This window comes from Nerophis lumbriciformis, linkage group LG27 (genome assembly GCF_033978685.3).
Source record: "Nerophis lumbriciformis linkage group LG27, RoL_Nlum_v2.1, whole genome shotgun sequence".
Classification (NCBI taxonomy): Eukaryota; Metazoa; Chordata; class Actinopteri; order Syngnathiformes; family Syngnathidae; genus Nerophis; species Nerophis lumbriciformis.
The window spans coordinates 13,921,375-13,946,546 of record NC_084574.2 but is presented as its reverse complement, the minus strand read 5'-3'; the positions used below and the strand labels follow the sequence as shown (position 1 = coordinate 13,946,546).

The window sequence follows — 25,172 nt, the reverse complement described above, 5'->3', positions numbered from 1 at the left end:
GAGTGTTTGTGACACATGCACGACTCGTCTGCAGGGAGCGACCACGGCCAGCAAGCAGCAGGAGGAGGAGGAGGAGGGGGAGGAAGAGGAAGAGGAGGCCCGGCCCACCGCCTTCATGTGGATGCTATCAAGGTGAGTGTGTTGTTGTTTGGGTGGGGGGGGGGAGAGAATTGCTGCAGCCTGACGTGTGTCATCTACTTGTGTGTGTCTGTGTGTGAGTGTAAGAGAGAGACGTCCCTCTTGTGCACTCGAGCATCCCTCATGTTTTTTTTAATCACACCGCATCTTCATATTGAGCTGCTCTCTGCTTATTGTCTGTGCATGTACAGTAAGTCACTGTGTCACCATGCATGTGTTCATTTGTTACCCTTGTGTGTGTGCAAGCAGACTGTTTGACCCTATCTGTGTGTGTGTGTGTGTGTGTGTGTGTGTGTGTGTGTGTGTGTGTGTGATTGCCAGCTGATCAGAAAACACTGTCGAGTCCCTCCCAATGCAAAAAAAAAATGGGTCATCTCGGACGACTACGAGTAATTATATAAGATGAGGAAAAAATTTGGTGTTGCAGTATATGAGCTGAGAATTAGCTGAGCAAGGCCACCGCAATGACAACAATATTTACGGTTGTGCTAGAGGCGTTTTAGCCATCTCTTGTCATTTTGTCCCTCGTAAATGGCTGATTTAGGTGTGATTTGTGGTGTGCATGAGTCTCATGTTCATGGTACGAAAGCACAGTGAAGAGCCCTCAAAGGGGAAATTCAACAGCAAAACGGTTTGTTGGAGTTCAGGCTGGTTCCAACTGGTCATGAAAGTTAAAAATGCTTTGAAGTTCCCAACATGTTTAACCATTTCTTTCATAACAAACAGACATCCGGCCACATGGTTGGCTTGATAGATGAGCAAAATACAACTAGAAATATGAAAGTGAATTAGGTAAATATTGCAAATAAGGATGCAATAATTAGTTGTCTTTAAAAGAAATCTTAGTCAAATGTCATGCCATCTCATGTGTGCTGGTATATTACAATAAAGCTCCTTGAATCCTTAAATATTATGAGAATAAAGTTGTCATATCAAAAAAAGTAAAGGTGAAATATTATGGGAATTTTTTTCTGTAATGTTACAGTAATAAAATCAGATAATCACAATTTAAGTTTCAATGTAATACAAATCATAATGTGTCAGGAAAAATCACATTAAAGAAATAAAAAATGCTTATCCTTTTTGGGGGGGGAAATAATGTTTTTGGGGAAAGAACATGTTGGCATCGTTTTGTAAAACCATTACTTTTTTCTCATATTCTTTGTTCTCATAATAATATGAGAATAAAGTCGTATTGTTATGAGAATAATTCCTACTCTATTTCTATCTAAAGAATTAACACTTATTTTTTTACGTATTTATTAAGAGAATGAAGTTACAATCGGAGCAACTGTGTAAGACTATGAATCTATGCTTGAAAGAGTCCAACTTTATTGTGGTCAGGCTATAACTTTAGTCCCGTAATGTTGCAACTTTATATCTTCCATGTTATGACTTCATTATGTATAAGATTTATTGTCATAATTTTTCTAATACATTTTTGTAATGGTAAATATGTATCCTTATATTTTGACGTTATTCTATAAAATAAAATAGATGTATTTTCTTTCTTCACAATATCACAAATTTTATTTATTTAAAACTGTAACTTTATTTGTGTAATATACTTGATTTATTCAGTCTACTCAGATTTATTCAGTCTACTCACAATGTTACAACTCTATTCTTGCCAAAAGTTTACTTTATTGTCGAAACATAGGCTCCGGCACCACCCGCGATCCCGAACGGTACAAGCGGTAGAATATGGATGGATGGATATTGTCGAAACATTAAGACTGAATTGTAAATAAAGCTTTATTTGTAAAGTTTGACCAATGTATTTTTGTAATGTTACATCATCATCCTCATATTTCGACTTCATCGTATAAAATAAAAATATGTCTTTTCTTTCCTCATATCACAATTCAATTCCCTTTGATTATTCCCACTTAATTTTTTTAATATTATTTCTTTATTGCAGTCTTATGTTGCAACTTTTTTCTTGCCAAAAATATGACTCTATTGTCAAAACAATATGACTTAATTGTAAATGAAGCTTTATTTTCATAATTTTACTAATGTATTTTTGCATTGTTACATCTTTCATCTTTGACCTGTCAAAAAATGACGCCCCTCACCATCTACTCCTTTTTTCCCCTCAAAATATCACATATGAATTCTGTAAAACTAAGTTTAATTGTATAATGTTATGGATTTTTTCTTGTAAATTACAACTTTATTCTCATATTACATTTTTTTCTGGTAAAATTTCTACTTTTTCTTATAATTTAATGATTTTATTTACATTTTCAGTGTGGCCCTTAAATTAGACTCATTGACACTGCATGTTTTTCTACAGAATGTCCCTCCCCACAATATGCCATATTAATGTGTTCGTATAATATCTTCTACGTCACAGTTGTAGAGTTCTGTGAATTTTAAAAATGAACCAAAAAATGAATTGACCTTGTTTTTTTGGTGTCCTTGCAGGTGTGACAAGAGGAGACACTGCAGGCCTTCTAGGATTACTTTCCAGTGGTGCTCAACATTCTGAAAGGATGACCACAGATGATGCTTCTGGGTTCCTACATTGGAATAGGAACACATTGACAAGGTTGGAAATATGCAAAGAAGATTCCGTGTTGGATTAGAGGATTTGGTAATATGTTTTTACCGAGCGTCCCCTCGCACTGGCGTCATGGACCCTGACAGGGATGTGCTGTTGGCTCACCTGGTCCAAGCAGGACCACCTGGACCTTCCCCCTCTGGACTGTTTGTTTTATCCAAAATGGAGTGAACTATTTGTCTCTCTTATCTGGGGCTTGTGTGGAAAATAAGCAATCAAAACAACAACAATAACAAGAAGCCTGACACCTAAATGCATTGTGGGCGGGGTCCACTTTGAACACTGAGGTGTCGGTTGGGTCGGCCTCAATGGACGCCGGTTACCCGGTCTGACCGCGTCCTGCCCTGACCCCGCCGTCCCAGGTTTGACCTTGCAGTGACCTTTGACCTCTCCGGTCCTGGCTCTCCACCTGCTCTGCTGCCTGGGTTCCGGAACGCTCCGCCCTGGAGCGCAGAACGAGCCAATCAGGATGAAGAAGAGCCGCAGTGTGCTGTCGGTGACAGGAGAAGAGGTGAGGAGCACGTCCGTCGAAACGCCGCCGCCGTGTTTGGCTTGCGTTGAAGGGCCGCCATGACAAAACACACACACAACATTCCCGCCTTCCTTTGTTCATGTCCTCAAAGGTCTGTGCACATGAATCCACTTAGAAGAGGACGTTTCCTTTGAGATGCTTTCATCCTGGATGAAGGACATGATGATAGCATGCATTATTCAAACAGCTTTTTATTGATCATACTGAGCCTTTCTGTTAGTGTTTGTGTGAGAGTGTGTATATATATATTTATATATATATACACACATTTATGTTATGTGTAAGCATCTTTCCACATCTGGTCTGGACGACAACATTCAGCACAGCATGGGAGCAACACGGCACTGTTGCCTAGCAACTGGTACTGTTCCCCCAGTGTTTTGTTGCTACGGCACTGCAGTGCAGATCCAAGAGCTCCTCCGTCTGTAGAGGCCTTATCCCAGACACACAAACACACACATTTGACTGTTACGCTTTTGTTGCATGGGATGCACATATGCAGGCGTGGATGTGGAACTCCAGAAGAGACAAAGATGAAGCTCCTCTTGTTTGCCCTCACATTCTCACAGGGCGATGACACGGACATAGCGGTTGCCGGGGAGAAGGCAGAGTCACCGCGCTACAGCCGATCTTACACGTCCGGGGCCACGCTGGGGGCGGAGCTACGCAGGGGCAGGAGCAGGAGACTGTCATCCAGTCTCCAGGTAGTGAGCCAACATAGCAGTCACACACTCCTATAGAATAAGGATGTGGCTTGTTTATTATGTACATGCTATTAATCAGGCTTCAGGATAATGCATATTTCGCTGACACTAAACACTAGAAATGTATGAATGCTTGCCAATATTTACCGTATTTTTCGGAGTATAAGTCGCTCCGGAGTATAAGTCGCTCCGGAGTATAAGCCGCACCGGCCGAAAATGCATAATAAAGAAGGAAAAAAACATACATAAGTCGCACTGGAGTATAAGTCGCATTTTTTGGGGAAATTTATTTGATAAAACCCAACACCAAGAATAGACATTTGAAAGGCAATTTAAAATAAATAAAGAATAGTGAACAACAGGCTGAATAAGTGTACGTTATATGAGGCATAAATAACCAACTGAGAACGTGCCTGGTATGTTAACGTAACATATTATGGTAAGAGTCATTCAAATAACTATAACATATAGAACATGCTATATGTTTACCAAACAATCTGTCACTCCTGATCGCTAAATCCCATGAAATCTTATACGTCTAGTCTCTTACGTGAATGAGCTAAATAATATTATTTGATATTTTACGGTAATGTGTTAATAATTTCACACATGAGTCGCTCCTGACTATAAGTCGCACCCCCGGCCAAACTATGAAAAAAACTGCGACTTATAGTCCGAAAAATACGGTAAACGTGCAATAATTTGAGTTGCTTTGAAATAACAAATCTTTGACAATGGGAAGAAAGGCGTATAAAACCATACTCAGTATCTTTGGTATCGTATGAGGTCATAGTATTGTATTATAAAGATGAATCACGAAAATATCACAATTTTATAATAAAACACATCCCAGCGGGCACAAGACATTGATACAACGTTGTTTAAACATACATGTCCTTTCAAACTGACTTCTAAACAACTTTGCAAAATAGTTGTATTTGTAAATTGAGACAACGTTGGCGTCTAACGTTGGATCCACGTTGTTGGTTGGGAAATTTCAAAGGTCAAATCAACGTCACAGTCTGACATTGAATAAATGTCATCAAAAAGCATGTTGTTTCAACGTTGTATTTGTGTTGTAGAATATTGGCTGGAAAATAACCAAAATTCAATGGTCAAATCAACGTCACAGTCCGACATTGATTAGATTAGCTTGTTGGTCCACCGTTAGGTTTGAGTTGCTCAACGTCAGGACCTAATTCAACCAGTTCTCAACGTTGTTTCAATGTCTTGTACCTGCTGGGATGATACTGTCGTCATTGTAAAAACTACTTTCCTAATATTTTTTGGTAATTTCTGACAATTGGAAGCATTGTTTAAAACACTTTATTTTCAACATTATGGATTTAAACTTTTTCAAAATATTGTCTATCATTCACAATCCTTATGTGAGACAAGCACATGTGTTTTTCTTTTTTTTTAATGCATTCTAACTCGGAAAAAACACTTGCAAAAGTCAGCTAACAATAGAGGTAATGGGATTCGCTCTATTCCATGTATTAAGCGCTCTAAAAAACTTTTTTTTTTTTTTTTTTTTTTAAACTCCATCGTTTTACTGTATATACATGCTCCTAGCCTATATGTGACGTAGTAACATGGACATTCATAATAACATGTAATATTTACGTAGTTTGGTCATTTTAAGCTAGGGCTATTCAACTACATAACGAAGAGGGCCGCAGTTTCAAGAGCATAAAGGTCTCAGGGGCCAGACATCAAAATGTATCTGTTTTTTTAAAAAGTGCCTCCGCAGGTTGTATTCCTCTGAGACTGTGTTTACTTATTTACAAAGTAAAGACATTAGCTTTCACAATGCCCTGTCAATAAATTCATTATTCCATCATCGCTACTCGTTTCCAGCGAGTGCAGCGAGACAGATAGTTAACAGCATGAAGAAACAGAAGCTAAGTTTTGTTGATGATTGATGTTCCTTCTTTTGAATTACTTTTCTTACTCAGTTTTACTTCTTTATAAGTCTTCCTTTATTTAGGTTTGTAAGACTGAAAATATAAACATGACAAAAGTACCTCCATTGTGTATTTCCATTTTGTATGTTACATAAATAAAATAGAAGGTTGCATGTTAATACACACAGCAAACATTGCACACATGTGGTTTAACACAATTAAACCTAATGTGTAGCTTTATCGCCCTGTGCTGGTCAAATTCAGCGCTACATGTATTTAACGGAGGCAGCGACTCATCTAGGGTGTAACCCCGCCTACCGCCCAATTGCGGCTGAGATAGGCTCCAGCACCCCCCGTTTCCCCGATAGGGACAAGCGGTAGAAAATGGATGGATGTATTTAACCAGTTTTGATCGCCAGAGGTAAAAAGCCAAAAACAACACAACCACGAATACAAAATACATCACAAAGTCAGCAATTTCAATACATTAATACTTTGTTATCCAATCGCTGTTAAAAGGCAGATTTTCGCAATTTATTTTGATTTTTTTCAAGGTTGATAGTGCCATCTTCGACCCACTGTCGTTTTATTGTGACACACATACTGCATACATGATAACCCTGGTTTGAATGGTTTCATCAAGCCTATTTGGGTGTTGTTCGGTGGGCCAAATTGAATAGGCCTGTATACGGCGCGTATTAATTTGAACGACACATTACAACGTTCGCTAATTCCTTCAACAACCACACTACCAATCATGGCAGACCTCACAAGAGCAAACACAGACTACTTTGGGACAAATGCTGATCCACAACCTTATATTTTTAACCTGAATATAAGGAGGGTGAGCTACAAATATTAGATGCTGAGTGATATAGCAAGCAGCAGTATTGCTAAGTGCTAAACAAAAAATAAAACTACGAACATAATACACCAATCACAAAACAATGTCTGCTGTCAGTGGGATGCCGATTGAGGGAATGTATATATCTTATTGTTTAGGAGAAAAATGTATCATAATTTTCACGCAGGTAAAAAAAAATAAATTAAAAGGTGGGTGTATAACGAGCATCTTTTCGTGTCTTTCTTGCCATGTCCGGGTCCAAATTAAATGTCAAAGTTGACCAACTTCTCGGTTTATGGCCACAACTTTCTACTATACAAGTGAGAGACATGATTTATAATCTAGAAATAACTTTTACCAACTCAGAGGCGATGCAGCAGCTCACCATGTCAATAGCTGCATAAGCTAGTTACCTAGTTCCACAGCGTTAGCGCTTATAACAATATCGCTACTACTTGGTTAATATTCATGTCTCGACATGTAAATGGAATATTGTTGGTGGTTTATTATATAAGGCTTTATTGGTGCAGTAAAGTACTCCTATCACAGTAGCTGCATTGCTAGCCACCTAGTACTTGCTATATTTTACAAATTATAGTGCATTAAAAAAAAGAAGACATATGCGTTATTGTTCTACAGTATAAAGATTGTGTACGATATACAAAATTCCCCCCAAAAAGTGCAGTTTGACTAAGTTCTACTGGAAGATATGATCCTGAGCTGAACCCCTTTAAGTTTTAAAGGGTCACTGCAGTTTTTGGGGAATTTTGGCTATCGTTCACAATCAATATGAGAGACAAGAACACGTCTTTTTTTTTTTTAAAGATCGTAAAGATGATTAAAAAAAAACGCTTGCAAAATGCGGCTAATGGAAGTCACCGTTGTAGCCTTCAAAGCCCTCTAAAACAACTTAAAAACCCTCCATCAACGTTTTGTATACACATTCGCAAGTCTATACATAATGTAGTAACAGACATGTTCATAACAATATGTAATATGTACAATATTTACCGTAGTTTGGTCATTTTAAACACTACCGGAACTTCTTTCCTTAGCACATTTATTTCCGTTTCCATAGCAGCGCACTTCCAACATCTGGCAGCAACTGTGTTCCTACTTCCGTAAACAAACACGAGTGTGTTGAAATCATGGCAGACTTTGTAACAGACAACGAAGACGACTATTTTTGGCCAAATGAAGATTCACAACCTTATCTTTTTCGAAGCTGAATATACAGAGGACGAACTGTTTCTTGAAGCAAGCATGGGGAGAGGGTGAAATGGTAGAGCAGACGGAAGCCAAGAGAGTGAGGTTGGCGTGACTCGTGAGTATAAATGTGGAACTTGGAGCCAAGCTATGCAAAATATATGGCGTGCTTACCCAAAGTCAACTTGTAAAAACTTCCCCGGCCAGTTGGACCGAACAGTGAATCACTATAGTATTGATCATGATACACACACCACAATATGCATGTTATTACAACTACAATACATATACTGTTGAGCTAGCTGTGTACAAAGTAAAGTGAAGTGAAATGAAGTGAATTATATTTATATAGCGCTTTTCTCTAGTGACTCAAAGCGCTTTTACATAGTGAAACCCAATATCTCAGTTACATTTAAACCAGTATGGGTGGCACTGGGAGCAGGTGGGTAAAGTGTCTTGCCCAAGGACACAACGGCAGCGACTAGGATGGCGGAAGCGGGGATCGAACCTGGAACCCTCAAGTTGCTGGCACGGCCACTCTACCAACCGAGTTATACCTATATATATAAACACGAAGTAATACTTTACAGATACTGTAATATGATTGTTCATGTTTTTCAGTCAGTACAGATTGGTGTCCTATCGCTTTGTGTTGTGTATCACAAACTCAAAAACGATTCAGCTGCTAACGCAAAAGCGAGCGTATTTCTTGCCGTTGCGAGCTCACGGCTAATGCCTTAGCATGCCATCTCAAGATGATGTATTACTACGCTAAAAAAAAAGAGTTCCTCAGTGTTTGCTATTACAATAACAATGTTGCTACAGCTTGGTTATTATACTGGTTACTGGACGTAAATGAAGTACCGTATTTTTCGGACTATAAGTCGCAGTTTTTTTTCATAGTTTGGCCGGGCTCCAGTGCGACTTATATATGTTTTTGTCCTTCTTTATTATGCATTTTCGGCAGGTGCGACTTATACTCCGGTGCGACTTATACTCCGAAAAATACGGTATTGTTGGCAGTTTTTGGATGCAATTTTTAAAACGATTTAGTGGCAGTATGGATTACTCCCATTAGCTGCATTGCTAGCCACCAAGAACGAGCGATTTTTAACAATTTAGAACGGAAAGAAAAAAGTTTGTCTTCTTGTCTCTCTCATAAGGATTGCGAATGATAGGCAAAATAAAAAACAAAAAAGTGCAGTTCCCCTTTAAAGATGTAGTTTGCAGTGAGATCAAGAATTAATTTTTTAAACAAAAAAAATATACAAACACTACTAACGGCTATCATGTGTTACCAAAAGTGGTTTAAGAGGAGAAATTTTACAAATAAATGTCCGTCTTTGTCATAGTCAAACGTTAAACAAATCACAAAATGAATGTAGACGAGCAGGTTGTTATATTGCTGTTGAACTGGTGAGTGAAATCATCCATCCATCCATTTTCTACCGCTTATTCCCTTCGGGGTCGCGGGGAGCGCTGGAGCCTATCTCAGCTACAATCGGGCGGAAGGCGGGGTACACCCTGAGTGAAATCATACGTTTTTCAAAACACCGCTTTTTTAATATCATGCTATTATTTTTGTGTGCCCGTTTTTATCAGTGGGGCGTAGCTTACATAGTCAGACCAAGAAGAGGGTGGGATCTAATACATGATGCCAGTTTGAACATGAGCGCCCTCTAGGCAGCCACCTGTCCTCTGCAAACACCACCTTTAATTAAAAGGGCTTTTGGAAACTTGCTCACAATTAGATTTTACAAACCAAAAAACAAAACAAGAACACCACCGGCTTGCTTACATAACTAATAGGGGTGTGGGAAAAAATCGATTCGAATTCGAATTGCGATTAAGAATCGATTATCATTTTTCAAAAAACTATTTTTTATTTTTTTAATTAATCAATCCAACAAAACAATAAACAGCAATACCATAACAATGCAATCCAATTCCAAAACCAAACCCGACCCAGCAACACTCAGAACTGCAATAAACAGAGCAATTGAGAGGAGACACAAACACGACACAGAACAATCCAAAAGTAGTGAAACAAAAATGAATATTATCAACAACAGTATCAATATTAGTTACAATTTCAACATAGCAGTGATTAAAAATCCTTCATTGACATTATCATTAGACATTTATAAAAATAAAAATAAATGAACAACAGTGTCACAGTGGCTTACACTTGCATCGCATCTCATAAGCTTGACAACACACTGTGTCTAATATTTTCACAAAGATAAAATAAGTCATATTTTTGGTTCATTTAATAGTTAAAACAAATTTACATTATTGCAATCAGTTGATAAAACATTGTCCTTTACAATTATAAAAGCTTTTTACAAAAATCTACTACTCTGCTTGCATGTCAGCAGACTGGGGTAGATCCTGCTGAAATCCTATGTATTGAATGAATAGAGAATTGTTTTGAATCGGGGAAATATCGTTTTTGAATCGAGAATCGCATTGAATCGAAAAAAATCGATTTTGAATCGAATCGTGACCCCAAGAATCGATATTGAATCGAATCGCGGGACACCCAAAGATTCGCAGCTCTAATAACTAACCGTTTATTTTGTCACAATCACTAATTATATTGACCACCACTTAGAGACAGCTTGTTATATTGAATGTTATGTCCAAAATATGAAAATATTACTTAATTTTCTAAATGTAATAATTTTCAGTTGAAGAAAGTGGAAAGGAACATGTAGCATATGTATGTAGCATCATTTATTGTATGTAGTAGCAACAGAACCAATGATGTAATAGTGGTAAAGAGACAAATGCTCAGTCAGCATGAATAGTATTTAGTTAGTAAACAACAGTACGACAAATGCAACACACATGAGTTTTACATTAACAGCTGAGTAGCGCAATCCCTTATAAAGCGCATGGAGAGGTAAATAAGCTGACCACACAAGACACTTACCGTATTTTTCGGAGTATAAGTCGCACCGGAGTATAAGTCGCACCTGCCGAAAATGCATAATAAAAAAGGAAAAAAACATATATAAGTCGCACTGGAGCCCGGCCAAACTATGAAAAAAACTGCGACTTATAGTCCGAAAAATACGGTAAATGCAGATACTAATGATAATATAAATGACTCCAGGAGGTTACCTACAGCCTCAGCGATCATTTTTTTTGGTAGTTATTTGCTTTTGTGGAACACACACTTGGCACGATAGGAGACTCAGCGGTTAATTGAATTGAGGCGTTTGTAGTAATTAAACATAATTAGAAAGCTACACTTAATGGTTGCATTAGTGACTGATGTCTATCATCTACAGGTTCCCTGCTGGCTCCGCCCTCGCGACCGTACTCGCTCGCCAGAGGTCCTTGGCAACATGCCGCGCCCCACAACGCTCCCCCTCCGCATCCCGCCGCGCATCTCCATCACGCAAGCCGACGCCGACAGGTTTGCGCGCCCACTTCAGGGCCCCCCCGAGTCTCTGTATGCACTTTCCTTGATCAGACTCTGTGGCGTCTTGTCACCTTGCAGTTATGAAGGAGAAAATGGCGTCTCCCCCGCTCACACACCACTGGGCTCGCAGAGTCCGGGGCTCACCCTGCACACGTCCTTCCCTCAGAGCCAGAGGAGGGAGTCCTTCCTCTACCGCTCAGACTCGGACTACGACATGTCGCCCAAAACGGTCTCGCGGAACTCCTCTTTGGCCAGCGAAGGGTGAGGGGATGAACGACACACAGTAGGGAAGGGATTCGTACGGCCCCATTCTTAGGTGGATCTCGCGTGAGAGGAAGTGGGGGGTTAATCATTTAAATGCAATCTGCTGAAAACGATGGAAAGTGCCACTCCACATAGCAACTGACGCTGTTGTTAAAGTTGGAAATGCAACAAAACACATTTCACGTTTCATGTGTCTGGTAAACCGTGACGAATGGGGCCATATGAATCCTTACTGTACTGTAGAACGATACACACTGTAGTAATATACATACTGTATACTATGTGTCCCCATGTGGGTTCTCCTTTTTTAGGCACACTGCAGAGGACTTCATCGTTACTCCTTTTGCTCAGGTCAGAACACCACCACTGTTTTTATTCCACATAAGACACTTTTCCACCTGGCAGTGGCTCGTGTGTATTTTTATAGTGAATACTCGCCAATCAATTAATTTGTGTTGTTTCTTTTAACCAATCAACAGACTACAATGTGTCTAGCTCGTGCCACTGCAGAAGAGGCCAAACTGCGTACAAATAAGCCATTTTGGTACCGCTTACACATTTGGATCATGGAACTAAACTGCTTGGTGGAAATGTAGTTCTCACTGGGGTAAAAACGCAAAAATCTGACTTTAAAACTGATTTTATGGGATGATGATTAAAGGTCCTGGCCAGTCTGCGATCAGTGCGAAGCAACTTCACCCTCCTCGCCAACGTCTCCACTCCGACAGTCAAGTCAGTATATTATGTAATGACCATTATTTATTTATTTATTTTTACATACTGCTTTATCTAATTGTATTTTTTGCTCTCACAATTAATTTTTAATGTTATTGTAATATGCTAACTTTATTGCTTATGTAAAATTCGTTATGTCCAGATGTCTGTATTCCTTCTATTCATTAATTTTGTTTGATATTGGCAACACTAAATAGTCCCTAGTGTGTGAATGTGAGTGTGAATGTTGTCTGTCTATCTGTGTTGGCCCTGTGATGAGGTAGCGACTTGTCCAGGGTGTACCCCGCCTTCCGCCCGAATGCAGCTGAGATAGGCTCCAGCACCCCCCGCGACCCCAAAAAGGGACAAGTGGTAGAAAATGGATGGATGGATGTTTTATTGTATTTCTTATGCTCCAAATTTTGAAATTATAGTATTATAAATTGTATTAATCGTTTTATATTGCGGTATTTGTGTCTATAGATATAACTTTTATTATTCTTAAACTCATTTATTTTATCAAAATGTATTTTATTTTATTTCTTAAGTCATTTAGAAAGGGGCAGCACGGTGGAAGAGGGGTTAGTGCGTCTGCCTCACAATATGAAGGTCCTGAGTAGTCGTGAGTTCAATCCCGGCCTCTGGATCTTTCTGTGTGGAGTTTGCATGTTCTCCCCGTGACTGCGTGGGTTCCCTCCGGGTACTCCGGCTTCCTCCCACCTCCAAAGACATGCACCTGGGGATAGGTTGATTGGCAACACTAAAATTGGCCCTAGTGTGTGAATGTGAGTGTGAATGTTGTCTGTCTATCTGTGTTGGCCCTGCGATGAGGTGGCGACTTGTCCAGGGTGTACCCCGCCTTCCGCCCGATTGTAGCTGAGATAGGTTCCAGCGCCCCCCGCGACCCCCAAGGGAATAAGCGGTGGAAAATGGATGGATGGATGGAAGTCATTTAGAAAAAAAATTATATTTTATTTGTATGTCTTATGCATGGCTTCACGGTGGCAGAGGGGTTAGTGCATCTGCCTCACAATACGAAGGTCCTGAGTAGTCTTGGGTTCAATCCCGGGCTCGGGATCTTTCTGTGTGGAGTTTGCATGTCCTCCCCGTGACTGCGTGGGTTCCCTCCGGGTACTCCGGCTTCCTCCCACCTCCAAAGACATGCACCTGGGGATAAGTTGATTGGCAACACTAAATTGGCCCTAGTGTGTGGATGTGAGTGTGAATGTTGTCTGTCTATCTGTGTTGGCCCTGCGATGAGGTGGCGACTTGTCCAGGGTGTACCCCGCCTTCCGCCCGATTGTAGCTGAGATAGGCTCCAGCGCCCCCCGCGACCCCAAAGGGAATAAGCGGTAGAAAATGGATGGATGGATGGATGCTCAATATAATTACAAAATGTATTATTCTTTAATTTATTGTCAGTTGCTCTAATGTACAATATTAATTACACACATTTTTTTATGTCATGCCAATTATTTAACTTCATGTGAAATTTGTTTTATTTCCTTACACACCAAATGATTGCATCATTTATTATTATTATTTATTATTATTATTACATTATTACTATTATATTGTTATTATTAAAATGATGTATCATTATATTTTTATTTCTACCCTCCAGCATGTTTCTAATATGATAGTTGAAGAAAGATATTGTTGCGCACCTTGAAGACTACCGGTAATTGGCAAGAATAAAAACAATAAGCACAATTGTTAGCTAACCTTTTTTCTGTGAACTCAGGAGGTCACCGCTGAGTGGCGTGTGTGTCAGTCCCAGAGCCAAGCTGTCGGACCAACAGCATCAACAGCTCGCCTTGGACACGCTGGAAGAACTGGACTGGTGTTTGGACCAGCTGGAAACCATCCAGACGCACCGCTCGGTCAGCGAGATGGCATCCAACAAGGTAGGAGCCGGGCCTTGCTTGACCTTATTTAAGAAAGAGTGTTTTTGAGCACCTTCGCTGTGTCCTACAGTTCAAGAGGATGTTAAACAGAGAGCTGTCCCACCTGTCCGAGATGAGTCGCTCAGGCAACCAGGTGTCGGAGTACATCTCCAGCACCTTCCTGGGTGAGTGCAGCACCAATCCTGCCACGTTGCATCCCAATGCGAGCCATGAGTCACTGATTGTGTCAAATCTGTAGACAAGCAGGACGAAGTGGACATCCCATCTCCGACGCTGAAGGACAAGCCGATGAGTCATATCAGCGGCGTGCGGAAGCTGTCCCACAGCTCCAGCCTCTCCAGCTCCTCCATGCCTCGCTTCGGGGTCAACACGGACCACGAGGATGAGCTCGCCAAGGTCTTGCCGCCCGTTTGTTCAGTACATTCAGTCATTGTCCGCTTAGTGGGGAGAAAAGTGTCACTTAAATGCTCTTGGAAGCTTCCTGTGGGAGAGATACTTGATGTAAAACACAGTTATACAATCGCAGCTGCACAGTACAAGTGCTGTATCAAACATCCTGCCTTTACAACGATAACAAGAAAAGAATGCACTGTTGTAGACGACAACAACATACCTTACAACTTTTTTATTTATTCAAATCATGCGTTCCAGAATCTTTTAAAAAAAATTCTGCATTTATATTGATCCAGATCACTCCCAAAATCGATGCACGTGGTCCTTATCCCATTTCTGACATTTCCTAAAAAGTTTAAATAAAATATGCCCATAACCTGTTTACTATGTTGCTAAGTAATAAACACACACAAAAACGAACTAAATCGATTAATTAGCTCCGCCATTTAAGTGTAAATTAAATTGGCATGTCTGAGCATGTTTGTTTTGTTTGTCTTTCAAACAAGCTGCAAGTGTGTTCACGCCTTGCAGCATTGTCTGCAGCTGGGCACGTTTTATAGCGTAATGAAATTAACAGAATGATCCACTCTCTTTGTGTCTGTGGGTGGAGGTGGGGTCACAGAAAAGTACAGCCTCGAAATGTAAATGTAGGGTAAGTAACAAGGTAGAAACGATCTGGATTAACCACAAAATCTAATTACTTGTTCTTTATCCCATTGGGGCGGCAAGGTTAAGTGTAAAGAGCGGCCGTCTTGTAACTGGAGGGTTACTGATTCGATCCCGGCCTAGCGAGCTCTTGTTGAGGTGTCCTTGAGCAAGACACAGAACCCCTAACTGCTCCTGATTGGTCGTGGTTTAGCGCACTGCATGGCAGCTTCCTCCATCAGTATTCCACAATTTTGTTGTTCTTAATGTGCAATGACAAGAAAGCTTGTTCTATTCTCTTCTAACATTTCCTGAAAAGTTTTATCAATATCTGCCCATAACTTTTTGAGCTATGTTGCTAACTAACAAAACAACAAAAACAGATATACCTTACCAAATACAAAACCCAAAACCAGTGAAGTTGGCACGTTGTGTAAATGGTAAATAAAAACAGAATACAATGATTTGCAAATCCTTTCCAATGTATATTCAATTGAATAGACTGCAAAGACAAGATATTTAATGTTCGAACTGAGAAAATTAATATTTTTTTGCAAATAATCATTAACTTAAGAATGGCAGCAACACATTGCAAAAAAGTTGTCACAGGGGCATTTTTACCACTGTGTTACATGGCCTTTCCTTTTAACAACACTCAGTAAACATTTGGGAACTGAGGAGACACATTTTTTAAGCTTTTCAGGTGGAATTCTTTCCCATTCTTGCTTGATGTACAGCTTAAGTTGTTCAACACTCCGGGGTCTCCGTTGGGGTATTTTAGGCTTCATATTGGGCCACACATTTTCAATGGAAGACAGGTCTGGACTACAGGCAGGCCAGTCTAGTACCCGCACTCTTTTACTACAAAGCCACGCTGTTGTAACACGTGGCTTGGCATTGTCTTGCTGAAATAAGCAGGGGCGTCCATGTTAACGTTGCTTGGATGGCAACATATGTTGCTCCCAAACCTGTATGTACCTTTCAGCATTAATGGTGCCTTCATAGATGTGTAAGTTACCCATGCTTTGGGCACCAATACACCCCCATACCATCACAGATGCTGGCTTTTCTACTTTACGCCTATGGCAGTCCGGATGGTTATTTTTCTCTTTGGTCCGGAGGACACAACGCCCACAGTTTCCAAAACAATTTGAAATGTGGACTCGTCAGACCACAGAACACTTTTCCACTTTGCATCAGTCCATCTTAGATGAGCTCAGGCCCTGCGAAGCCGGCGGCGTTTCTGGGTGTTGTTGATAAACGGCTTTCACTTTGCATAGTAGAGTTTTAACTTGCACTTACAAATGTAGCGACAAACTGTAGTTACTGACAGTGGTTTTCTGAAGTGTTCCTGAGCCCATGTGGTGATATCCTTTACACACTGATGTTGGTTTTTGATGCAGTACCGCCTGCGGGATCGAAGGTCACGGGCTTGCCGTTACGTGCAGTGACTTCTCCAGATTCTCTGAACCTTTTGATGATATTACAGACCATAGATGGTGAAATCCCTAAATTCCTTGCAACAACTTGTTGAGAAATGTTGTTCTTTTAAACTGTTTGACAATTTGCTCACAAATTTGTTCACAAAGTGGTGACCCTCACCCCATCCTTGTTTGGGAATGACTAAGCATTTCATGGAAGCTGCTTTTATACCCAATCATGGCACCCACCTGTTCCCAATTAGCCTGTTCACCTGTGGGATGTTCCAAATAAGTGTTTGATGAGCATTCCTAAACGTTCTCCGTCTTTTTTGCCACTTTTTCCAGCTTTTTTGAAACATGTTGCAGGCATCAAATTCCAAATGAGCTAATATTTGCAAAATATAACAAAGTTTACCAGTTTGAACATTACGTATCTTCTTTTTGCAATGTATTCAATTGAATATAGGTTGTATTCTGTTTTTATTTACGATTTACACAACGTGCTAACTTCACCGGTTTTGGGTTTTGTGGATAACAAAAAAGAACGCTTAAAACCATAAACACTGATCTCTAAACATTGAACATATAACATTTAATATATTCAAAATAAAACATTTGATTACTTATTATTTATATTATTATTATTGTTTTGCATTTTATTTAAAAATGCTGGAAATAAATCAAATCAAGGCAAGACAATGCTACAATATGTTAGCATTTGTGATAAACATGGTCAATTTTGACTTAGACGTCTCAAACTTACCATTTTTTACTTGCAGGGAAAAAATGCAGAAGACTTATATTAATGATTATTTTGTTAAATAAAACTTCATATTTTGTGTGTATTTGTGTGTGTGTTCATTCTGAAGCAGGAGTTGGAAGACTTGGACAAGTGGAGCTTCAACATATTCCAAATTGCCGAATTGTCCAACAACAGACCTCTGAGCTGCATCATGTATTCCATCTTCCAGGTACTCAAATGACTTTATGAAGAAAGTTTTTTTTTTTTTTTTGACTATTTATGAAACTCCACTACCTCTTTTTTTGCCTTACTTCCTCAGGAACGAGAGTTGCTGAAGACCTTTCGCATCCCCATCGACACGTTTGTCACTTATGTGATGACCCTGGAGGACCATTACCATGGCAACGTGGCCTACCACAACAGCCTCCATGCTGCAGATGTCACACAGTCTACAAATGTGCTGCTCTCCACACCTGCTCTTGATGTATGTATGGCACACACACATTCACACACTAAAGTAATGCGGTTTGTTTTGAAGGTCTCTGCTGCTCACTTGTTCTCTCTTTGTCCTTAGGCTGTCTTCACCGATCTCGAGATCTTAGCCGCCCTCTTTGCTGCCGCTATCCACGATGTCGACCACCCTGGAGTTTCCAATCAGTTTCTCATCAACACCAGTGCGTGTACAATTTAACTAAACGTTAATGTTGTTGTCTGCAGCAACTCTACTACTTACACTTGCCTCCTTGTGCCCAGACTCCGAGCTGGCTCTGATGTACAATGACGAGTCGGTCCTAGAGAATCACCACCTGGCTGTGGGCTTCAAGCTCTTACACCAGGACAACTGTGACATCTTCCAGAACCTTACCAAGCGACAGCGGCAAAGCCTTCGCAAGCTCGTTATCGATATCGTAAGTTCATCATTCCTAAGTGGCAGACATGAAAAAAAAAACAGGAATCATGGTTATATGAGCGAAAAGAAACAGAGCGTATGTTCTTCCTGTTTTCAGGTTTTGGCAACAGACATGTCCAAACACATGACCCTACTGGCCGACCTGAAGACTATGGTTGAAACGAAGAAGGTGACCAGCTCTGGTGTGTTGCTGCTGGATCACTACAATGAGCGCATGCAGGTGAGTTGCTAGCAGGGGTGTAGCACCAAAGTCCCTACGAAACAGACTCCAAAAGGGGCCCCATCGCACCATAAATCAAACATCACCGCTTCATACACACACACACTTGGTAAGTATACATACCAGTGGTGTGCCGTCAGGGCCAGCAAGGCCTTCTCTGCTGGCCTAACATAACCAGAAATCATGATCATAATAAAAGATTGAAAAAATATTTCATTTACTTTCCCTAAATATCTAAACTTATTCATATTCTCTTCATTTAATATTATGCTCCTTCTAGTGCTGTTGTTTTCAGTTTTAGTTTGTATCCAATCAGATTTCAGCTAGCTTATGTTGCCATGCCGTAGGAAATCTGCCAGACGCATTCAGATTCAACAATGCAGGCATCCGTGTACTGTAAGTGAAGGGACACATACAGTTGATAGACAGTTGCGATAGCCAATCAGATCACGAGTTGTTGTCAGTAGCTGTAGCTTAACTCTTGTTGTTAAAGTGTGTCATGCTTGTCATTTAATTAACATTGTTACATGTATATTTGTCGCCATCATGTGGTCAGCGCACTTAATGTATATTTGAGAAGTGTGTACTTTGAATCAAACTTTATTGACCGGAAGTTGCATAAGCCAAGCAGAGAAAATTACGGTATATGTTTTATTTGCTGATGCGTTTTAATACATTTTTAAATCCGCCAGAAAATAACCCGTTTTGTATACTGTTGATGTGATTCAATGCGCAGTAAGGTGTAAATGTGTTCCTGTTTAGTATTTCTCCAGCAATGGTCATGTGGGGACACCAATTATGGTATTTTGAGAGGTAATCATTGAAGTCGGACATCACTGAAGGCTTAGGTGGGAAGCGCACGACCTGCCACTGATACCATAAATCTAATTATTGCATTAATTTGGTTGAAACCAGCCTTTTAAAATACATGTTAAAACCTTAATTATGTTGTTTACTTTTTAAATATAGGATTTACATATCCAATACATATCGAGATAACTCCCCCCAAAATAATTAAAAAAAAAAATTTGTTTTTTCACAAAAAAGTGCCAACAAATTGAATATAAAGTGGCCAGATTATAAATCAAAATAATCACATAACCTGTCATTTTTCCCTTAAATAGGATTATAAATATGTCAAGTTTTCCTTTACTTCAAAGTGTAAAGTAGAAATGAGCTGATACACATAAGATTGTCATCAGTAGATAATACAAATTATAATAATACAATACTATTATTATTATTTGTGCATCTCTTGTGGGTTAAGTCTCCCCCTGTCTTTAAAAAAATAGTGACACCTCTGTTTCTAACTTTAATCGAGGGTCTTTGAATGCACCACAGTTATGGGAAATGGGATAAAAAAGTGAAACTTAAACATGACTTTCTCCTATGCTGCTACTTTAAGTGATTTAGTATATTTTTACTGAGGTTATCAAAAATAAAGAGTTATTCGTGTGATTAATCACAAGAAATTGTCGCAATTTACTTTTACTATACATGCTCCTTTGCCTTAAGGAAAGGCGACAAGAGTGATCAGGCCAATGCATACGTGCAAAGATGAGTCAGGAGACTCCATTAACATACACCCACACAGTTTTTAAGCTAAAACTGTTACCATACATTGAAGTTAAACATGAAAAAAACGTTCCTGTATGACATTCTGATGATAAAATTGCATTTGTGTTGAAATATTCCAGTATTTTTAAAGTTATTTTAAAGTATACAAGTGAGTAATAACCTGTGATTAATCATGATTAATCCACATTCAAAAGTGTGATTAATCTGATTTACAAAGGTAATCATTCGACAGCACTATTTGTTTACCTTTTTTTTTATCCCCCTCATTCTTGTTTTAAAAATTTGGAATGCTTAAAAGTGAGCTTTGATGACATATGTGTTGATTGAAGCAGCGATGTGACATTAACAAACAAGTTGATTTGCAGTTGCCAGTCGTTTTTAAATGCAAACTGCCTTCAAAAGTGTGCCACCTGACTGGACTGGAGTCACACTGCCTGAAAACCTAACAACTGAGCAAAATAACAACATTTGGATTAACTTTCCTGGTTGATTGTTTTGTTAAGTAGCCTCGTTTAGGTGTACACACCTAAGGGGAGTACAATGGTGTATGCACTTTATTTATAGATTGTGCACATTTTTATAAATTTTTTTATATGTATTATTTGCATGCATTTTTTTCCCGTGCGTTGTTAAAATAGTCGTGTGGAAAATGTTCCTGTAAAGTTAATTTGCATGAACCCAGCAGGCACAAGACATTAAAACAACGTTGAGAACTTGTTGAATTAGGTCCTGACGTTTAGCAACTTAAACCTAATGTTGGAACAACATTCTCTTTGACGACGTTTAATCAATGTTGGGTTCTGACTTTGTTTTGACCAATTTTGGTCATTTTACAACACAAATGCAACGTTGAAACAACATGCTTTTTGACGTTTATTCAATGTTAGATTGTGATGTTGATTTCACCATTGAAATTTCCCAACCAACAACGTGGATCCAACTTTGTCTCAAATACTTTACATATTTAAAGGACATGTATGTATAGTCAACGTTGTATCAATGTCTTGTGCCTGCTGGGAAGGTTATCGGTTGCCTGTGTAGTTTTTATTGTGCCACAAAGTTTCTTAAGCGGGAGAAAGTTCAAAATAATGATCACACTTTAAAATTATTGGGAGAAGGTACAACCTTATGAAACTTTTCTATGAAAACATAATGTACAATAAAATACTATTTTTAAATATTTCCCACAAATAAGAGTATAAATCGGTGACCTCTGGTAGTGATTATTTCCTTCATAAAAACGAGTAACTTCTAAAAAAAAAAATATATATATATATATATATATATATATATATATATATATATATATATATATATATATAACCGTCAAGTCTTTTGAACGGCTCTTTGAATGGAGCAGTTTTTCTAGGGAGCCATAAATCCCATCTCCTGAGTGAAATGTTCAAAAATGGGGTGTTGGTAGTGTTAGACATTCTTAACTTCCACAGCTGTATTTATTTTAGATCAACATTTCCACTTTCGCCACCGCCTCGACACCCATATTTGCCAGAGTGTGATGTTTTCAGCAGATTGTGGAACACAAGATGAAGCTGTGAAAAACATGTGTAGTTTTGGTGTCATTTGTGAGGATTGGTGATTGTGTGAGGACTCTCCCAATCCATTCTCTACTCTGTTGTGTAGTTTTCAATGAGCCAGCATATAGTATGGTAATCGTTCAATGATAATTGGGAGCCAGTTGACAGAATTAGCAGCCGGTTGCAGTTGCACTTACTAATTCTGTTGACCTATGTTGTTGGACATGTTACTGTGAATAGCTGGCATTACGTTTGATATTGAATTAAGCATTATTGGCTATTTCTTCTGTGTGCAATTTCTAAAAGAAAAACATCATTGATAAACCACAATTGCCCTATTTTCTTTTTGGTTTAAATACCATTGCCCTCATGTGCTGCAGGTCCTAAGAAACATGGTGCACTGCGCCGACTTGAGCAACCCCACCAAGACCTTAATGCTGTACCGGCAGTGGACGGAGAGGATCATGGAGGAGTTCTTTCGCCAGGGCGACAAGGAGAGGGAGCGCGGCATGGAGATCAGCGCCATGTGCGACAAACACACTGCCTCTGTGGAGAAAAGCCAGGTGGAGCTCAATGTCCAGTCTTATTTTGAAAGATCTGCTATTCTGACGTAACATGATGTGGTGTAGCATTGGTATTGTCACTAGCTATTGTATCATGATACAATTTCTTTCAGCAAACATTTTATTACAGTACATTTCCCCAAAGGACAATGCTATAAAAATGAAACTTTGATGTATTTGAGAAAAGTCTGTGTCCAGCTTGTATATCAGTGTAGATATAATTAGTCAACACACGGCCTTATTGTCTAAGTAGCTGAAGACAAAGCAAAAAAAAAAAAAAGAGTACCCCTCATAGCGAACGTCATATTCATTTTGAGCACCATTGATATTTAGTATCCTCTTGAGCATGGAATTCACGTCTCCTTCAATGAGCCACAGCTTCCTTTCATGCATCTCCACATCATGCTTGACTTTAGTCAAGACAAGCTTATCCTTGTATTGTGTTGGCATCTATTTAAACCAGGGATGTCTAAAGTGTGGCGCAGCTCAATTTTTAATGCCCAGCAACACATTCTTAAGACAAATTAAACATGTAACGGATTACATTAGAAAATTACACAAAACAACTATGAAAAAATTAAACTGGACTAAATTCTCCCAAAAATGGAACCTGAACACCAGAATGGCCGACGACCTGCGTGTCTTACTGTATATAGTCTTAAATGATTTCTGTGCATCCTATCATGATAAAAAAAAAGTGTACAAATTTCTTGCAAGATATGGTATGTTTTCGAGCGTGCTAGAGCCTTATTAGGTGTTTTAGTCAACGGTATAATAACAATATTAGTAAATATTATAATGAGAAGTAATGTAATATCTTAAGGGGGTTCGATTAGGCAAGGTGAGGCAAGTTAACTTTAGAGCACTATTAACATAAATATGAATTTGCTTTGTTACTTATAAAACAAAGCTAAGATTTTGATTATTTTTATTTCAGATAAATTGTATTGGGTTTAGTATTTTTCATATACAAAATGTATGAAAGCGTCCCCCACATTCTGAACTTTTTTCTGTAAGTTAGACACCCCTGATTTGGATAATAATGACTGCATGTTGAGTCATTTTAAATATATGCTGTACACAGACTATTGTAAAGTATACCCAGTTTTATTTCGGTAATATTGTCCCTTGAGAAAACATACTGCAAGAAAAATGGTTGATGAAATGTACCGGAGGGGCGTACTTGGTATTTACAGTCATTCCTCGTCCTTGCAGGTGGGTTTCATTGACTACATTGTCCACCCGTTGTGGGAGACGTGGGCCGACCTGGTGCACCCGGATGCCCAGGAACTTCTGGACACATTGGAGGAGAACCGGGAGTGGTACCTAAACACCATGCCTCAGTCGCCATCGCCGCCCCCGGACAGACACCTGCAGCACGACCGCTTCCAGTTTGAGCTCACACTGGAAGACCTGGAGCACAACAACCACAACCATGTGCACACCGGGAGCAGCACTGGATGTGAGGGAACCCCCAGCTACGACGACCCGGCTGAGAGGGAAGATGAGAAGAACCACAACAGCGAGCAGAATGGAGTTTGCGATGAGTATGATGGTGACGATGGAGAAAAGGTGGAGGAAGAGGCGAGTGTAGAAACTGCAGAGGAGCAGCTAGAAGATGAAGAAAGTGGAGATAATGGCGGTGGAGAAAAGGAACAGGAAGAAGAGGATGAGGAGGCAAAGGGAGAGAAGGATGATGAAGGTGGGACTGAAGATGGGATACAGGAGGAGGGAAAGGAAGGAGAGGAAAATGTAGATGGCGAAATAAGTGAAGCAGAAGCGGTGAATGTGGAGGAAGATGAGACAGAAGGGAATTTGGAGGCACAGGAGGATCTGAATGAGTATGAGACAGAAGGGAATGTGGAGGATGAAGAGCAGGCAGAGGGGAACGTGAAAGAGCCTGAAGAAGAAGGGAATGATGATGAGGCAGATGGGAACGTGGAGGAGGAAGATGAAGAAGAGATGAAGGTAGATGAGGTTGAGGGAAACAATGAGGAGGAGGAAGACGAGAATGTGGAAGAAGATATGAAGGTAGATGAGGTTGAGGAGGGAGAGGAGGCAGAGACTGAGAAGCAAGTGGAAGGAGAGGAAGTTGAGGAGAAAGAGTTGGAAGAAGATGAAGAGGATGGGGAAGGAAACGAAGCAGAAGAGAGTTAGTGACATCCAAGCCTACGAGGGCGAAAAGAGAAGATGTCAAGATGCACTAGGACAGTCGGCCTGTCAATCACATGCTCCACCCACCTGTGACCATGCGTGGTGAGAGGGGAAAGTGACGTTTGCGCTCGCCTCAGACAGACTGCAGTGGAGCGGACGCTCGGGCGGAACCTCAGCAGGCAGAGGCAGGAAAAGGGTTCAACACGTTATATTGACCTTTTCACAGGGTGACAAAATAACATGCAAATAAGTTTGTGCCTGTTCTCCCGAGCTCACTGACGTTATTTCCCATTGTCTTCTGTGTCGTCCTATGAGGAAGATTCCACACGAGACATCCAGTCCACACCACAAAACTTGTTCTGTTTGTCCTGAAAGAAAAAGCAAAAAAACACCAGTGAAATCTGTCGTCTTATTTTTACACTTGAAAGTCAAGCAGTACTGTAAAGAGGAAAAGTGTACAAAAATAATAATAATTTGCAGGCAAGTAGACAACCCCCTGTACTCACCCCCAAGTCGAGTGACAGGGCAAACAGTGCCAAAGTGAGCCACGAGCAGCAACAAGGGAAACAATGCATTGTGGGTCAAGGCTAAAGGTGTGATGGTCTTCCACAAATCAACTGTTTTTTGTAAAAAAAAAAATTAAAAAAAAAACTTAAAAAGGGCAGGTTTGGCACTTTATCACCCACTGTTACATATATGTACATAACAAACATGTATTTTAATCTTCTCTGATGTCATAATAAATATGATCAATCATGATGGTTTTCTTTGTTTCTATCAGTCAATCTGCAAATTGTAA

General features: G+C 39.7%; 1 protein-coding gene and 1 long non-coding RNA gene across 3 annotated transcripts; one reads left to right on the top strand and one right to left on the bottom strand.

The window, feature by feature from the left end:
- Positions 1 to 25,132, top strand: LOC133570127 (3',5'-cyclic-AMP phosphodiesterase 4C-like). 2 transcript variants are annotated; one of them, XM_061922818.2, is made up of 17 exons: positions 1 to 132; positions 2,569 to 3,215; positions 3,806 to 3,940; positions 11,194 to 11,321; positions 11,406 to 11,588; positions 11,903 to 11,942; positions 12,253 to 12,323; positions 14,050 to 14,212; positions 14,283 to 14,376; positions 14,451 to 14,608; positions 17,544 to 17,642; positions 17,733 to 17,897; positions 17,988 to 18,087; positions 18,167 to 18,321; positions 18,421 to 18,543; positions 22,037 to 22,219; positions 23,435 to 25,132. In XM_061922818.2, exons 2-17 carry the CDS (start codon positions 3,174 to 3,176, stop codon positions 24,374 to 24,376), a joined length of 2,781 nt encoding a protein of 926 aa, XP_061778802.2. In that variant the 5' UTR covers positions 1 to 132; positions 2,569 to 3,173; the 3' UTR covers positions 24,377 to 25,132. The 2 variants fall into 2 exon arrangements, with proteins under 2 accessions (XP_061778802.2, XP_061778803.2); XM_061922819.2 differs by lacking the exons at positions 1 to 132; positions 2,569 to 3,215 and having other exon boundaries at positions 3,927 to 3,940; positions 12,253 to 12,336.
- Positions 3,802 to 18,284, bottom strand: LOC133570130 (uncharacterized). The gene is made up of 5 exons (XR_009810053.2): positions 18,147 to 18,284; positions 17,967 to 18,054; positions 14,316 to 14,693; positions 14,031 to 14,235; positions 3,802 to 3,970 (listed from the first exon to the last, which is right to left on the bottom strand). It is a non-coding gene; the product is annotated as an uncharacterized lncRNA (long non-coding RNA).
- Positions 25,133 to 25,172: the final 40 nt, after the last annotated feature.